The sequence below is a fragment of the Piliocolobus tephrosceles genome, chromosome 7, assembly GCF_002776525.5.
Source record: "Piliocolobus tephrosceles isolate RC106 chromosome 7, ASM277652v3, whole genome shotgun sequence".
NCBI classification, from domain to species: domain Eukaryota; kingdom Metazoa; phylum Chordata; class Mammalia; order Primates; family Cercopithecidae; genus Piliocolobus; species Piliocolobus tephrosceles.
The window spans coordinates 99,179,108-99,197,312 of NC_045440.1; the positions used below are offsets into that span (position 1 = coordinate 99,179,108).

At 35.3% G+C, this 18,205-nt stretch overlaps 1 protein-coding gene across 1 annotated transcript in view; it reads left to right on the forward strand.

Annotated features, from left to right (window-relative positions):
• Nucleotides 1-18,205, forward strand: part of STK3 (serine/threonine kinase 3) — a 335,851-nt gene that overhangs the window by 246,086 nt on the left and 71,560 nt on the right. The window contains exon 10 of the mRNA XM_026454966.1: nucleotides 12,341-12,516. Within this exon, the coding sequence (XP_026310751.1) occupies nucleotides 12,341-12,516 (176 nt within the window). The remainder of the gene's footprint in view (nucleotides 1-12,340; nucleotides 12,517-18,205) is intronic.

Consider the following 18,205-nt stretch of genomic DNA (forward strand, 5'->3'; position numbering starts at 1 on the left):
TTCTTTTGCCCAAAATCTGTTTTGGAAAAAGACCAGATACACAGTAATAAAATGCCTAATAATGTTTAAGTTCATGAAATACATTTTCACCCAGAATCATACAGCCTTGAGCCAAAGGAGTAAATCACTAAGGATGGAATTTTAGATGCCAAGAAATAATTGGCAAGGGTAGGAGAATGTGTAGGGGAATTACTTTCCCACTTATCATGCTTTTATGAAACACTGTTGCATTCCTCTTTAACTTAGGAGGTTAATGTTGCCCGGGATATGACAATAAAGGTGACAGCAATGAACTACAGGTCCCTCCTGCAGCTGGGTGCAAATACTCATCGTATTTCTGGGCAACTAGAAATCGTTCATTTTCCTTTACAGAAGTACGAGGAAGCCAGGTAAGGTGTGGCTGCAGTGGTTTGGAGTTCCCTGTGGGCACTGAGTATAGTCTACTCTTCTGTGTGCTCTTGGTCCGTGGGATGTTTAACAAAGTGCTGGTGTATGTATTTTGGTTGTAGGATACCTCTTTTTTAGCACAAAACACACACAAGGATGTAAATATTAGTCTTCCCTGTACAAATGAAAATCTCTTTCCTGTGTAGGCCTTTGAAGAAAGCATTTTCATAGATACACACAGTGACCATTACAATATTCATTACTTGCACAGGAAATCCTTTTACTTAACTAAAATCTTGGGCTTCAATTTTTGTTTCCTTCTATTCTGCCTTCATTGGAGATTGAAAACAGCTGGTCATTATTTTCTGTGCAAAGAACCCTTCATAAATACTTGGATACTTATTAAGTTCTTCCTCAGACTTGACTTTTCTTAGCTGAATAATTTCAGTCTCTTTAACCTTTGTGCAGGTATTATTTTCTAAGCTTTTTAATCTCTTATGAATAGTCCGTGGAACTTCTCCATGTTATGTTTATCCTTCTTTGTTTTAAAATACAGTATGGTGAAGTTGAGAAAAAAACTGATGTCAGTAGCTTCTGTGTTAACATCCTGGTTTTTATATGTATTCACTATACTCTTGGCAACAAATTAAAGGACACATTTCCAAGGTCATTAATGAGGTGGAACCACCCACATCTTAAAATATTTTTAGAAGAACAAATTAGGTAATCTTTATAAATCTCTTTGATGTTGACACATACTTTGCTAAAGTCATGATTGTTATTTTATTCTCTAAACTTGAATATCTTTGTCATAATCATGGTAAGAAGTTAAAAATTAAATTATTTTGTTAGAGTATTTTTAAATATTACTTTATATATTTACATTTTTATGAGGACTTTTGTTTAGAAGATGTGCAAATTAGGAAACTTAATGAATAATTGTGGGTGGACTGACATATTTTCTATGGTATTATATTCCTCACAATTTGATTTACTTGTTAATGTTTTGGGGATGCATGAAGGAGATGAAAAGCAACCTTTTTCTTTAAAATTTCTTATCCACAAAGAGAATGAATGATAGTTACCTTATTCTTTATTGCTAATAGGCTTTTAGTTCCACAAGCAACTAGTTGAAGGAATTGGGGCCAAAATTGAGGAACTAGTTTATTCTGAACATTAAAATTATTGTTAAAATAAAATGTTTTTTTAAGCTGGGGATCAGAATTCAGCTGCAGCTGGAGAAATTGATGTCAATTTTATGTGATTATTCTTTCTGTGCTTAAAAAAAGTATTTGCCGTAGCAACCACATCACATATGACAGTGGTTACTATCTTGAGATTTCCTGCTTTATTTTCTCATTGAAGAGCCTAGTATTTTTTTTTTTTTAATAAGTCGTAAGTCAGAAACATCATCCTCTCTGTCCCACTTCTGTGAACATGTATCTCCCTGGAGACTCAGCTCCACATTGTGGCGTGTGTTTCATATTGTGTCGTTAAACATTACTGGGCAATTGCAGCTGCCCCCTCCCATTAACTTTTAAAACAAACCTAACCTGTTTTCCTCTTTAAAATTATTTTAAAATTGTTTTTTAATCTTTGATGTGTATGACAAAGAGATACTTTAAATGTTAATGCTAGGTTTTAAATTAAGCAATGGAAAATATTTAGAAGTGTAAGCACATACGTTTGAATAAAAAATTAAGTGTAAACATATCTTGGTTAATAGTATCTTATCAAATCATCCAGAAAGAAAAATCTAACAGAATAGATTCCTTCTTTTATTTAAGTTGCTTTTTAAACTTTTGTTAACTCTCTGTAAGAATGTTTATTTTTATCTTAGGAATGGGTTATTTTTAAAATTTTTGAGTATGGAAGCCAAAAGGCATTTTGCCATAGGTTTTTTAGGTCAACCTGTAAATAAACCTTTAAAACTATAATGTATCTGAAACGTACTGATATTTAAACTACTCTGTATAATAGTGGACTTCAAGTTTGAAATTGGGATGTTTCTGCAGTAAAACTGAAGATCACTGCTTCTTCTGCTTCTCCCTACATCCTCCATTTGGGAATAGAAATGTATCAGTTAAGGACTGAATTTGACTGTATGTACCAATAAACCCAAATAACAGTGGTTTAAACAAAATAAGATTAATTTCTTTTCTCATTTAATGAGAAATCCAGAAGCAGAGTATCCAGCACTGGCAGAGTGAGTTCATGATGTCATTAGAAATCCTTTCTGTGACACCATCTTTAGGGTATTATGCTTGTTCTTCTGCCTGCAAAATAAATGCAGGATCTCTAGCCATCAAGTCTGCATTCCAGGCAGTAGAAAAGAGCAAAAACCAGAAAGGATTGTGCCTGTACCAAGAAAACAGAGCTTTCCTAGAAACCCTTACTTGATTTTTTTTTTTTTTTTTTAAGAGAAGGGTCTTACTTTGTCATCTAGAGTGGAAATGGTGGTGTGAACATAGCCCATAACTTATTGCAACTTCAAACTCCTGGCTTCAAGCAATCCTCCTGCCTCAGCCTCCCAAAATGCTGGGATTAGAGGTATGAGCCACCATACCTGGCCTAAACTGTTATTTTTATGTGTCATTAGCCAGAATTGTATTACATGGCCACTTTTTCCAACAAGATAGATACTTTCTCACCCCTAGTCAGGAAGCTAGGAATTATAGATATTAGGGAGGCAAATTTTTCACTTCAAGACACTACGACATTAATGGTGGCTCATGTGACTTCAGTTAGAAGCTCCTGATTGGGATGTTGTCAGGAGCACGCACAAGACTGTTGGGGTTAGAAGAGTAGATTCCTGGAATGAAATTTCCTAGTAATTTCCTTTCTTTATTTAATCAGCACCAAGGAGAAGTCTGCTTCTCCCCTTTCTGTTGCTACCACTTCTCTCTAATCAAACTGTTTCTTCTCTGACTCATTGCAGAAAAGAACACTGTCTTTCCTTCAGCCTTTTTCTTACTCTCCTCATCTTTATAGGAAATGCCTAGTCAGCCCATCTTTCTGTTTTGAAGGTTTTTATAGAAGATTAAAATTCCCCCCACTTTATTCTTCGTAGTGAAAAAAGCAACTTCTGAGATTTGATTTTTCTCCTTCTCCTTCCCAGTGTATGCTGCTACTCTTAATATGTAGGTCATATTAGAATAGGTACTCTATAAATGTTAGTTTCTGGTAGGAAAATATTAGTTTTTAATTTACTCCAATAATGGTTTCGGTGAATTTTCTCAGATACAGAGGTCTGAAGTAATAAGAGTCAGTGGTATATCAAGAGAACCCTGTTTATTACAGTACTGGGGAGTTTGTAAAGATTCTGGGATCTCCTAGTTGAGATAAGGAACTCTTATGGTTAATAAGGAGACCATAATGAGAGCCTCAGCAGTCAAACCAGTGCTGGATGAAAAAAAAAAAATTAATGAAAGCAATGTGGTCCTGGCTTGGTGTGGAGAGAGGAAGATGATCTGGGGAGGAACATAGGTCACAGAGGGCTGCTGTCCTCACTGAATTAGTAGTGCCACAATGCATGCTTTTTGTAGTTTCTATTGTTTTGTTTCATTTTTACCAAAGTACCTACAAATACTAAATTTACTTTTTATAGAATGCTATCTAGAAATACGCTTCAGTGAAACCTTTCTATTCATTATCAAATACAGTTGATAATGGTGGTTTAGGAGTTTCTTATTTTTCCAGCAGTTCGTTTCTAAAGAAACCATTTTCCCTCTCCTCCCTGACTCTGACTTTCCTTGACAAACTTGATAATCCTTATTATATAATACTGAATGTTAAAGTTTTCAGATGTATTTATGTGTGTGACACATTTTAAGACTTCTTGATGAAAACAGAACTTACAACTAAATATATAATTCTATTATAGAATCAATCTTCCTTTTAGAAAGAAAAAGAAACAAAAAGAATATTGAGCAAAGAATTTCTTTAAGGGATTATCTACCTTCTCCTAGCTTTATGGTTTGATTTACTACTTTGATTAGTTTATAAAAAATATGTGTAAGTTGAGCTACACTTGCAATTTTTTTAAACTTGCAAAATGGGACAGAAATGGAGAATAACAGGTTAGATTCCTAGACTTGATTTTCATTTAAGAGGTTACCATGGGAACCAAATTTCAATTCTGAATATAGAGAAATATGTCTTGTAATGATGAAGCCTAGAGACAAATCAAAGGTACTAAAAATCTGCTGAAATTGTTAATAGAATGTATGTGTCCTATCTAAACGTCAGTAATGTAACCCATCAGATTAACCAATTTCTATTTTTGTTGTTGATTTCAGGGAACAAAGTTGAAGATGAACACCATAAACACCATGTCTTTATTTTTAGCATATTTATTGATTGTTGAAATATTACACCTTCTATATATTTTGTTCATTTTTAACACCCCTGTAAAATCTGTTATGACAGGAAATCTAAAGGCAGCCTTGGCCATTATCTTGCTGAACTGTCCCTAAGGAGTTTCATTTTCATGAACTTTGAATGTGACATATGAGAGTGTTCTAAGTTCTAAAGGTTTACCACAAATATTGGTGTTTTATACTATCTTAAATTTGATAGACTGTCTCAATATCTTTACAGTGGGTACCGTTTGGGTCCCAGATGTCTTGTCACATTTATTTTCTAGCCATCTAAAGCTGTAATTAGAGGACTGGTCCTTAGATAAACAGTTGTGTTGAGAGTCTTTTTCGATTTTTCCACTAATACATGCATATTCTGAAAATCAGGTTCTTTCTGACTCTACTGGGATAGATCATTCTATTATTACTTGCACCAACCTAATAATAATTGTAGTAGTCACAATACTTTCTCAAATACGTTATCAGCAGTGCACCAGTGCTAGTAATGAAATACATATACCTTCTACTAATTCAAAAGTAACGTTGAAAAACCATGTAACATGGCTCCTGCTGTTGTTGTTCATAGAATATCTAGGTAGACAGTCAAAAACACAAATTGATAGAGATAGCTGTGAAATTATTTAGGTAAAGGATTTGGAATTCTGCATTAGGGAACTTATGACTTAATGAAAAGTAAAGATGGAAACACATTTAAAAGACATAACTCAACCAGGTGTGGTGACCCACACCTGTGATCTCAGCACTTTGGGAGGCCAAAATGGGAGGATTGCTTGAGTCCAGGAGTTTGAAACCAGCCAAGGCAGCATAGTAAGACCTCATCTCTACAAAAAGTAAACAAAAATTAACCAAGTGTGGTGGTGCATGTCTGTAGTCCTAGCTACTCAGGAGGCTGAGATGGGAAGATCACTTGAGCCCGGGAGGTCAAGCCTTCAGTGGGTGGAGATCATGCCACTGCACTCCAGACTGCGAGACAGAAGGAGAGACCCTGTCAGTCAGTCAAATCAGTCGGTCCATCCCCCCATCCATCCATACAACATATTCATAGGGTAAAAATAAAAATTACTTTTACCAATAATTATATTATTCACATGTTTACATTGTATCGTAATCATTCATTTAATCAGAGATTAGGCTCAGCTATCAAAACACCCACTAGAAAGTGAAAAGGACCTCTGGATAGGTATTAAAAAATAAGATTACTTGCAAATAAAGATCTGCACATAGAGAAAAACTTAGTTATTTAAAAAAGAGTAAATAACACAAAACCACATAATTAGCAGGATTTCTGAGATACATTTCTATACTCATGTTCATAGGAGCATTATTCAGCGAAAGTGGAAAAACCCAAGTATTCATTGACAGACAAATGGATAAGCAAAATGTAGTATATGCATAGAATTGAATGTTTTTTATCCTTGAAAAGGAAGGAAATGTTGACACATGCCACAACGTGAATGAACCTTGAGGTCATTATGTTAAATGAAATAAGCCAATCATTAAAAAAAAAAAAAAGAGGAAAAAAAAAAAACACTTTAATGGATTTCACTTATATGAAGTATCCAGAGTAGTAAGACTCATAAAAACAGAAAGTAAAATGGTGGTTGCTAGAGGTAGGGAAAAATGGCGAGTTGTTTATTGAGTGCAAGAGTCTCCATTTTGCAAGGTGAAAGTTCTGGAGATTGGTCACACAGTACCTCATGCTACTGAACTGCACATTTTTAAATGGTTAAGATGGTAATTAAAAAATTTTTTTTATTGTGGTAAAATGCATATACCTAAAATTCACCATCTTAACTATTTTTAAACATAAGCATACCTCATTATTGCAATTTGCTTTTTTGTGCTTCACAGACACTGTTTTTTACGGATTGAAGGTTTGTGGCAACCTTGTGTCAAGCAAGTCTGTTGGCGCTGTTTTTCCAACGTTATGTGCTCACTTTGTGTTTCTGTTTCATAGTTTGGTACTTTTCACAATATTTCAAACCTTTTCATCGTTATTATATCTGTTACAGTAATCTGTGATCAGTGGTTTGATGTTACTATTGTAATTGTTTTGGGACACAACAAACTGTGCCTATATAAGATGGCAAATTTAATTGATAATTGTAGTATGTGTTCTGACTGCCCCACCAGCAGGCCATTACCCTGTTTCTCTCCCTCTCCTCAGACCTCCCTGTTCTCTGAGACACCACAGTATTGAAATTAGGCCTATTGATAACCCTACAATGGCCTCTATGTGCTAAAGTGAAAGGAAGAGTCACACATCTCTCACTTTAAATCAAAAGCTAGAAATGATTAAACTTAGTGAGGAAGGCATATTGAAAGTTGAGACTGGGTGAAAACTAGGCCTCTTGCACCAAACAGCCAAGTTGTGAATGCAAAGAAAAAGTTATTAAAGGAAATTGAAAGTTCTACTCTAGTGAACACATGAATGATAAGAAAGTGAAACAGCCTTTCCCTTTCTGATATGCAGAAAGTTTGAGTGGTGTGGATAGAAGATTAAACCAGTCACAACATTTCCTTAAGCCAAAGACTAATCCGGATCAAGGCTCTAATTCTGTTCAATTCTGTAAAGGCTGAAAGAGGTGAGGAAGCTGCAGAAGAAAAGTTTGAAGCTAGCATAGGTTGGTTCACGACATTTAAGGAAAGAAGCTATCTCCGTACTGTAAAAGTACAAAGTGAAACAGCAAGTACTGGTGTAGAAGCTGCAGCAAGTTATCCAGAAGTTGTAGCTAAGATAATTGATGAAGGTGGCTACACTAAACAACATAGTTTCAATATAGAAGAAACAGTCTTCTATTGGAAGATGTCATCTACGACTTTCCTAGCTCCAGAGGAGAAGTCAATGCCTGGCTTCCAAGCTTCAAAGGACAGGCTGGTGGTAGAGATTAAGTTAAAACCAATGTTCATTTACCATTTTGAAAATCCTAGGGCCCTTAAAAATTGTGCTAATTCTGTTCTTCCTGTGCTCTGTAAATGGAATAATGAAGCCTGGATGGCAGCACATTTGTTTACACTATGGTTTGCTGAATATTTTAAGCCTACTGTTGAGACCTACTGCTGAGAAAAAAAGATTATCTTTGGACTGTTACTGCTCAATGAGAATGCACCTGGTCACCCAAGGGCTCTGATGGAAGTATGCAAGGAAATTAATGTTGTTTTCATGCCTGCTAACACAACATCCATTTTGTAGCCCATATATCCAGGAGTATTTTAGACTTTCAAGTCTTATTATTAAGAAATACGTTTTATAAGGCAATATCTGCCATAAATAGTGATTGCTCTGATGGATCTGGGCCAAGTAAGTTGAAAACCTTCTGGAAAGGATTCACCATTCTTCATGTTATTAAGAACATGTGTGATTCATAGGAAGAGGTAAAAAGATCAGCATTAACAGGAGTTTGGAAGAAGTCCATTCCAACCATCATGGATGACTTTAAGGGGTTAAAGACTTCAGTGGAGGAAGTAACTGCAAGTGTGGTGGAAATAGTGAAAGAACTAGACTTGGAAGTACAACCTGAAGATGTGACTGAATCGCTGCAATCTCATTATTAAACTTGAACAGATGAAGAGTTGCTTCTTGTGGATGAGCAAAGAAAGTGGTTTCTTGAGATGGAATCTACTCCTTATGAAGATGCTGTGAACATTGTTGAAATGACAACAAAGGACTTAGAATTTTCCATAAACTTAGTTGATAAAGCAGTGGTAGAGTTTGAAAGGATTGACTACAATTTTGAAAGTCGCTCTGCTGTGGGTAAAATGTTATGAAACAACATCTCATGCTACAGAGAACTCTTTTGTGAAAGGAAGAGTTAACTGATACAGCAAACTTCACTGTGGTATTATTTAAGAAACGCTACAGCCACCCCAAACTGGACTTCTAAGCAGCACAGGTGCCTCTGCACTCTCTCATTATTCTCCAGGGTTCTCCCGCTGACATTCCAGTCAAATCTTAGCTGTTTATCTGTTGCCTTGGTCTTTTTTTGTTGAGAGTGGACTAGCACCAGGCCTCTCTTGTCAGCCATCTTTCTGATGTCACTCCTAAACATAACTTTTAGAAAACCAAATACCGCATGTTCACACTTAAAAGTGGAAGCTAAATGTTGAGAACACATGGACACATCTGGGGAACAACATACACTGGGGCTTTTCAGAGAGTGGAGGCTGGGAGGAGGGAGAGGATCAGTAAAAACAACAAATGAGTACTAGGCTTAATACCTGGGTGATGAAATAATCTGTACAACAAACCCCAATGACACAAGTTTACCTATGTAACAAACCTGCACATATACCCCTGACCTTAAAAGTTAAAAAAATTTTTAAGAAAATTGACATTGTGAAGGCAAGCAATCAAACAAACATAACTTTTGTGTGCACTGGGAAACCAAAAAATTTATGTGACTTACATTATTGCAATATTCTCATTATTGCAGTGGTCTGGAACCAAACCTGCAATAACTGCAAAATATGCCTGTATCTAGTTCAGTGGTATTAATCTTAAGCACTTCCATGAAGTTGTGCAGCCATCACCACCATCAATTTCCGTAATTCTTTTCATCTTGTAAAACTCAGCTTCTGTACCCATGAAACACTAACTCCCCCCATTTCCCTGTCCTCTTATTCCCTAGTAACCACCATTCTGTTTTCTGTCTCTCTGATGTTGACTACTCTAAGTACCTGACATAAGTGGAATCATACAGTATTTTGTTCTTTTGTTACTAGCTTATTTCACATAGCATAATGTCCTCAGGGTTCATCCATGTTGTAGCATGTGTCAGAATTTCCTTCCTCGCATTTTGCTTATCCATTCCTCCGCAAATGGGCACTTGGCTTGCTTCCATGTGTTAGCTATTATGAATAATGCTGCAATAGACATGGGGATACAGATACCTCTTCAAGACCTGGCTTTCAATTCCGGATATATACCCAGAAGTAAGATGGTAAATTTTATCTTATAAAAAATTTTTTAAAACACATAAGGTGAAGTCAATAAAACCTTCGTTTTGATATGGCAAACCATTTTATTTTAAGGCAATGAGACAGAATTTTTTTAATGAATAAATATCACCATTACCACTCTCTCTTGTATCCTCACCTAAGCCGTCTCACCTAGGCTCCCAATCTGTCAAATAATGCACGTAGAGATCCAAAAGTAGGGAGAAAGGAAAGAGGAGATAGGATGCTTACCTGTCAGTTCTGTCTCCCTCACCCCACCCTTTTGTTTTTTGAAGTTCGTTTAAGAATTCCAGACTCTCTGATTTGTCACATAAACTAGGCATCGATTTAGGCTTTCCTCATATTTTTAAAGACTAAAAATAAGTCTTAGCATGCATTCTTTTGACCAAAATGACCTTAAAGCTCATCCCAACTAACAATGTTACTTAGTTGTCATAGTAGTAACTGTAGTTTTAAACTGTGCCAGGACTATTATAAATGCAATCTAGGTTGATCAGATGACTGTTATGAATATTATGTCTCTTTTTAGAGGAACAGTGAGACTAGAATGTCTCTATAGGCAAGTAAACAAGTTGGTGATGACTCTGAAACATATATCCTATGAAAGGAACTGGGAATGTTTTATATTAAAAATAGACAGCCAAGACAGGAGCCATTACCTCTGTCTTCAGATATTTGAGGAACAATTATATGAAAGAGGAATTTATTTGGAGCATGAGTGTAAATTATAGAAGGAAAGATTTCAGTTTTACATTTTAAAAATACTTTTTATAACTTAACAGTTGCCCAGCAGGGCCCCTTGTGGGGAGGTGCACTCCCCACAAAAAAATTTTAAGAAACTAGTTTACCACCTGACCAACATGGAGAAACCCCATCTCTACTAAAAATACAAAATTAGCCAGGCATGGTGGCATGTGCCCGTAATCCCAGCTACTTGGGAGGCTGAGGCAGGAGAATTGCTTAAACTCGGGAGGCAGAGGTTGTGGTGAGCTGAGATCATGCCATTGCACTCCAGCCTGTACAACGAGCAAAACTCCATCTCAAAAAGAAAAAAGAAAGTAATTTACTTTCTATTTGGAGAATTATATGGGAAATGCCTTCTTGGTGGTCTCTGGGACATTTATTTGGAGCCCTGGGGCTTTAAGGAATCCAATTTGAAAACCACCGATCAAGACCAGTATAGCCAGATTAAAAATCTAGTTATTCCAAATATTTATTTCCTATTTAGTCATTCAGTATAAAAAATGAAGAGCCATTGAAAGATGCTGAGGAGAATGACGTGTTTTGGTTTGTATTTAGAAAGGTCACCATGTTGACAATGTGGAAATTAAAATCAAAACTGTGATATTGGAAGCAAGGAGACGAGTTTGGAGGCTGCTACAATGGTCTAAGCAAGAAATGATTAGAAGCTAAACTAAGACAGTTGCAATGATAAGTAGAGAAAAGGGGTTATGGTTAACTGTATTGAGAAGTAGAATTAAAAGACCTAATAATCAGTTTGTGATGGGAAGGGAGGAATCTTGAGTTAATTCTCAACTTTATTATTTTTGGGGATTGAGTAAGTAAGGTTGACTTTAGTGGAGATAGAATATGTCAGGGGAGCTGTAGGTTTGAAGGGAAAGATCTTGAATTTAGTTTTAGAACTGGTAAATTAATTGGCAGCTCACCTCAGATTAAGTTGTCTAATAGCAAGCAAAGTTAGATATGGAACTTAGGAGCAAGGTCTGGGCTAGAGAGGTAGTGTTGGGAGACATGGATGTAAGTTTGGCAGGCGAAGCTGTGGAAGTCCAGGGGCAGAGGGAATCAGAAAGACTGAAGAAGCAGTTTGATAGATATAAGAGGAAACTGAGTAAGTCCTTGTAATTTCTTTTTTAATTTTTTAAAAGTATATATATATATATATTTTTTTTTAATTTGAACAGGGTCTTGCTCTGTTGCCCAGGCTGAAGTGCAGTGGCACAATCATGACTCACTGCAGCCTTGACCTCGCAGGCTCAAGTGACCCTCCCAACCTCTGCCCCCGAAGTGGCTGGGACTACAGATAGGTGCCACCACACCTGGCTAATTTTTTGTATTTTTCATAGAGACAGAGTCTCGCTATGTTGTTCAGGCTGGTCTTGAGCTCCTGGGCTCAAGCATCCCTTCCACCTTAGCCTCCCAAAGTTCTGAGGTTACGGGCAATGCGCCACCATGCCTAGCCAAGTCCTCATAATTTCTTACAGTTGAAAATGTACAATAACAATAGCAATGCAGGCTTAAATACAAAGAAAAAAGTCCACCAAAAACACTTGAGTTTTTAAAATTTACTTTCTTTGAGAAATTTGAAATACAGCTGAAATGATTTTTAATAAAATTACGATAATGATTCTACTAAACTTCTGAAGTGTTTCTACAATCTAAACATTCCAGACCTTTGCCTAATCATCAGCTTAATTTTTATTTGATCTGGGTATTTTTAAATTCTTATTTCGCTTTGTTCTTTATGAAATTAATTATGTTGGCCTTGAATCTGACCAGTGCAAATTTATTATATGGCTTCATAAAAAATCATACTTCAATGAAAATACTTCCTTAAATGTAAGAACTTATACCTTCCTTATGTTCTTTGTTTACCTAAGGAAATGCAACCTCACCACAAGTACAAAGACCATCTTTCATGGACTACTTTGATAAGCAAGACTTCAAGAATAAGAGTCACGAAAACTGTAATCAGAACATGCATGAACCCTTCCCTTTGTCCAAAAACGTTTTTCCTGATAACTGGAAAGTTCCTCAAGATGGAGACTTTGACTTTGTAAGTACATTTTAATTCTTCCATTTATGTTTTCTCCTTTTATATTTTACCATCAAATTGAGAAGCATAGTTCATATGTATATGAACTGTGTGTATGTATATACAATTATAGACCATATGTTAGTATTCATTTTACAGCCATATATGTGGATAGAGGAATTGTGAAGCTGTAGCTTACTTATAGAAATATACTTGCAGAAAATACTTTTTTATAGTTAAATAAATCATAGCTGAAATTTAGACAAATATTCAGGACTCCTTAAAACTAAAATGACAACTATTTTAAAAGATGTTTTCAATAATGCAAATATGAGATACTTCTGACAGTCAGTAAACTCAGTTGCCAAAATTAATGATGCAAAGGTATTTATGGCATAGTTTGAGAATTTGCTTCAATTTTGAAAGTATATGAGTTGGTTTCTATTTGAGTAAGTGTTAATTCCACTTAGTTTCTCAGAAATAATAGTCCTATTCTGTACCTAGGAGCATATAAACTTCCGTATAAAACTGCCTTATTGCCTATTTTGTTACATTATCTCTTTATTTCTTCTACCCTGGTTCTTCTTACTTCTTTTAAAGAATGCATAAAATACAGATAAACTATTTTAAAGTAACTGTTTCCAGAACTTGAGAGAGTAAATTCTCAAAATGAGTTATTTAATGGAGTGAAAATTTTGTGGAGTAAATTTTTACTTAAGAACATCTTAAATAACAATGTTACTTTTGCATATTGTTCTAGAAGATTTTTTTCCAAATAAAATAACTTTATAATCCTTTGTAGTTTTATTAATAAATGTATGTATACGTAAATACAATTTTAGATATATGTAAATATATACATTTTTTAAATTTAAGAATTTTTAAGTAATATTAAACCATTTTGCTTAGACAACATGACTCCAAATGCTTTGCAATTATAAATATTTTAAGTACTTTTTTCCTCAGTGTTGTGATTGAGTTTTTAAATAATCGGATAATAAAGTTTCAAAATCTGTCCCCAGTAAATTTAGTACTAATTGCTAGCAAATATTAGCGGTATAATTCACAGGTTAGCCTGCAAACATCATTGCAATGTCTACTCAATATTTTTTTCAATATCATAGTAAGCAATTAGAAAAATAAAATCAGTATGTCTTTAGTCCTAATAAGATTTCATTTTAAGCTATCTACTTTTTAAAAATTATGAATTATTTAGAATGCTGACATTTAAGCTTTAAATTATTCATGAATATAATGAATAATGTAGAGTATTTAACCTCAAAGAGTTCTGTCTTGTGTCATTTGGAATAAATCTTTTTTTTTTGTTGGCATAAATTTAAGGGTACAAGTGCAGTTTTTTAAATTTACATGGATATAGTGCATCGTGGTGAAGTCTGGGCTTTTAGTGTAACCATTACCCAAATAATGTACTTTGTACCCTTTAGTAATTTCTCATCCCTGACTCCCTTCTTGCCGTCTCACCCTTCCAAGTTTCCATTGTCTATTATTCCACACTCTGTGTCCATGTGTACACATTAGTTAGCTCCTACTTATACATGAGAACATGCAGTATTTGACTTTGCTGTTTCTGTTTCACTTAAGATAATAGCCTCCAGGTCCATCCATGTTGCTTCAAAAGTTAAGATTTTATTCTTTTTTATGGCTGAATAGTGTGGAATACATCTTAATGGTCTCTGAGAAACAGTTTGAAATGAGCTACAAAGTAATGAATAAATTATCATGGGTAAAAAATGGCAAATAAAATGATTTAATTTTGCTTCAGTTAATCTTTCTACCACCCCAAAATTTAATGGCTTAAAATAACAACTATTTTACTTTCATCAAAACCACAATTTTGTGGGTTAATAGTTTGTCTAGGTTTATCTAAGTGTGTCTTCTGCTGGGCTCACCTGGGGTTTCTTAAGTGACTGCGGTCATCTGCTGACTTGAATGGGGCTGAACAGTCTCTAAAATTACTTCACAAATGTGTTGGCAATTGTGCTGACTATTGGCTAGGTCGTATGATCTCATCAGGCAAGCCTGGGGTTTTTACGTGGCAATAGTAGCCTTCCAAGAAGGTGAAAACAAGGTTGTAAGGCCTCTTGACGTCAGCTTAGGATCTGCACAATGTCCATTGATAATAGCATCAAAAAGAATGAGATACTTGAGAATAATGTTAACCAAGTAGGTAAAAGACTTGTACACTGAAAACTGCAAAAATATGGGTGAAAGAAATTAGACATCAATGCATGAAAAGACATATTCATAGATCATAAGCTTTAATATTGTTAGGATGTTTATATTGCCTAAAGCGATCTACAGATTAGTTGTTATCTCTGTCAAAATCCTAATGATATTTTTTGCAAAAGTAGAAAAAACTCATCCTAAAATTCATATGGATTCTCAAGGGACCCTAATTAGTCAAAACAATCTTGAAAAAGAAAAACAAAATTGAAGATCTCATGTTTCCTGATTTCAAAACTTACTACCAAGCTATTGAAATCAAAACAGTGTGATTCTGTCAGAAAGACACATGTAGACCAATGGAATAGAGAGCTGAGAAGTAAACTTTTCACATCTGTGGTCAAATGATTTTTGACAAGGGTCCTAAGACCATTCAGTGGGGGTAAAGAAGAGGCATATCAACAAATCGTGCTGGGAAAACTGGATATCTACATGCAAAAGAATGAAGTTGGAGTCTTACTTTACACCATATATAAAAATTAGTTCAAAATGGGCCAAAGATCTTACAGTAAGAACTAAAACTAAAAAATTACTAGGAAATACATATGAGAAAAACTTCATGACATTGGATTTGGCAGTGATTTCTAGGCTATGACACTAAAAACAAGTAACCAAAAAATAGATAAATTTGACTACATCAAAATGGAAAACTTGAGTTCATCACAAGACACTTTCAACAGAGTGGAGGGCCACCAATGGAATGAGAGAAAACATTTGTAAATCATATATCTGATAAGAGGTTAATATTCATAATGTATAATGAATGCCTACAACTCAACAGCAACAAAAAAAACCCCAAACGATCCATTTCAGAAATGAGCAAAGGGGCTGGGCATGATGGCTCATGCCTGTAATCCCAGCACTTTGGGAGGCTGAGGTGGGTGGATCACCTGAGGTCAGCAGTTCGAGACCAGCCTGACCAACAAGGTGAAACCCCACCTGTACTAAAAATACAAAATTAGCTGGGACGTGGTGACACATGCCTGTAATCCCAGCTACTTGGGAGGCTGAGGCAGGAGAATCACTTGAACCCAGGAGGCAGAGGTTGCAGTGAGCCGAGATCATGCCATTGCACTCCAGCCTGGGTGACAGAGCAAGACTCTTGTCTCAAAAAAAAAAAAAGGTGGGGGGGGCAAATGACTTAAATAGATATTCTTCCAAAGAAGATAAACATGGCTAATAAGTACGTGAAAAGATTCAATAATTATCATTAATCATTAAAGAAAGGCATGTCAAAACCACAATTAGATACTACACACCCATTCAAATGACTATTATCAAAAAACAAACAGAAAATAACAGGTGTTGCTGAAGATGTAGAGAAATTGGAACCTTTCCTTGTGTACCTGCTGGTGGAAGTATGTTGTAGTCACTATGGAAAGCAATATGGTGGCTCCTCAAAAAAACCAATATAGGGTTATCATATAATCCAGCAATTCTACCTCTAGGTATGTACCAAAGAATTGAAAGCAGGGTCTCAAAGAGATAGTTGTACACACATTTTCATGGCAGCATTATTCATAATGACAAAAAGGTAAAAGCAACCCAAGTGTCCATTGATGGATGAAAGGATAAAAAAAAATGTTGTAATACATAAAATGGAATATTATTCAGCCTCAGGAAAGAAATTGTGCAATATGCTACAACATGGATAAGCACTGAAGACATTACGCTAAGTGAAATAAGCCAGGTCACAAAAGGACAAATGCTATATGATTCTACTTATATGGGTTACCTATAATAGTCAGATTCATGGAGATGGAAAATAAAATGTTGGTTCTCACAGGCAGGAAATAGGGAGTTATTGTTTAATAGGTACAGAGTTTCCGTTTTGCAAGACAAAAATCGTTCCAGAAGTGGATGGTAGTGATGCTTGTATGAAAGTGTGAGTGTAAATAATGCCACTTAACTGAACACTTGAAAATGGTTAATTGCATAAAAAATGCGTAAGAGAAGAGGGGAAAGAATTTGCACAGTGTCACTGTTGTCATAGTCTGTTGTCAAAATCTGTCAGAAGTCTAGTCCTAACTCAAAGAATATGGAAATAAATTTCCCCTCATGATGGAAGGAACAGCAAATTCACATGGCAAAGGGTGCTGTGAGATGGAAGGAATTATTACAGTATACTTTGCAGGCAATCTAATAGAAAGGGTGTTAATTAAAACTCAACAGAAATTAGAATGTTGAATTTAGGAAATGAGAGTTCATTAATGATTTTGATCATGACCATTGCAGTACTCTACTTTCTGATTTTTCACATATACACAATTTTTGACATGTAGCCTTCTACTATCTGTCTTAGACTCATTTTAGTTTTGTGAATCTATTTTTCCAGTGGCTAACTCCTGAAAGTAAACTTTTGGAAACATTTTTAGCCCCTCATAGGTTTTGTAGTCATTCTATCTGGAAATTCCAAAATTTGTTAGAAAACATTAAGCTAATTTAACAAATATTTTACTTTCTGCTTTGGATTGTGCTAGGCACTGTGGGTAAAAATAAATTATACTGATGTATTAAGAAGACAAGGTATGAATTAATGAAGTGGTAAGTTGTAATCCAGAACAGTAACTCAGACATTGCCATGTGGTTTTGAATAAGAGGGAGATTTGGTGAAGGCTGGAGTTGTATATGAAATTATAATGTGGAAGAGGACTTTGTCTAAGCATTGATAAATGGATAGCAGAAGGAGAGAAGGTAGGCACTACAAGGAATGATGTGTAATAAAAAGCTTAGCGGTAAGAAAGTATAATGTATATTGGGTGGCAATGAAGTAGAAACCTTCAAGTGTATGGTAGTTAATTTGCAAAAATATGAGAGATAAAATGGAAAAGTAGATCCAGATCAGAGGGTGGAAGCTTGCAAGGTTACAGAGTCTGAATGTTTATTTAGTAGACAATGGAAAGCCACTGAAGGTTTTAAGTTGGAGGATGACATGATGAAAAGTATCTTAAGAATATTAATATTGAAGATAGCATGAAGGATTGATGGGAAGAGACTCAGGGTAGGGGATATCGGTTATGTGGCACAAGCTTAAAATAATATAGGAATAAAATTGAAACGAAAAACAAGAATGAGGAGGAAAGATTAATTAACAGAAATAGCTGACATACTAGATTGAAGAGTACTATTTTGATTAGTTAAGGTGAGGAACCAAATGGTGACAGTAACCAAAAAATAAAATAAAATAAAGGAAAATGTTCTCACAGGAGGAAAGGTATATCATGAGATCATATGACTGGATCCAATTTTTGCAGAGTTATTTATTTTTGACTTATATGGGGCAGATAGCCTTAAAAAGGGAATTGTGGGAGGGATGGAGTGACTAGAATAGTTCTTCTTTTCTCAACATTTATTACACCTGTCAACTGGAACTGCTCAACCCTCTCATCACTTTGAGGAAAGTGGAAAATGTTTGTAATCGCCACTGAGGGGAATGGAAATGGAAATAAATAAGATATGAATAAAG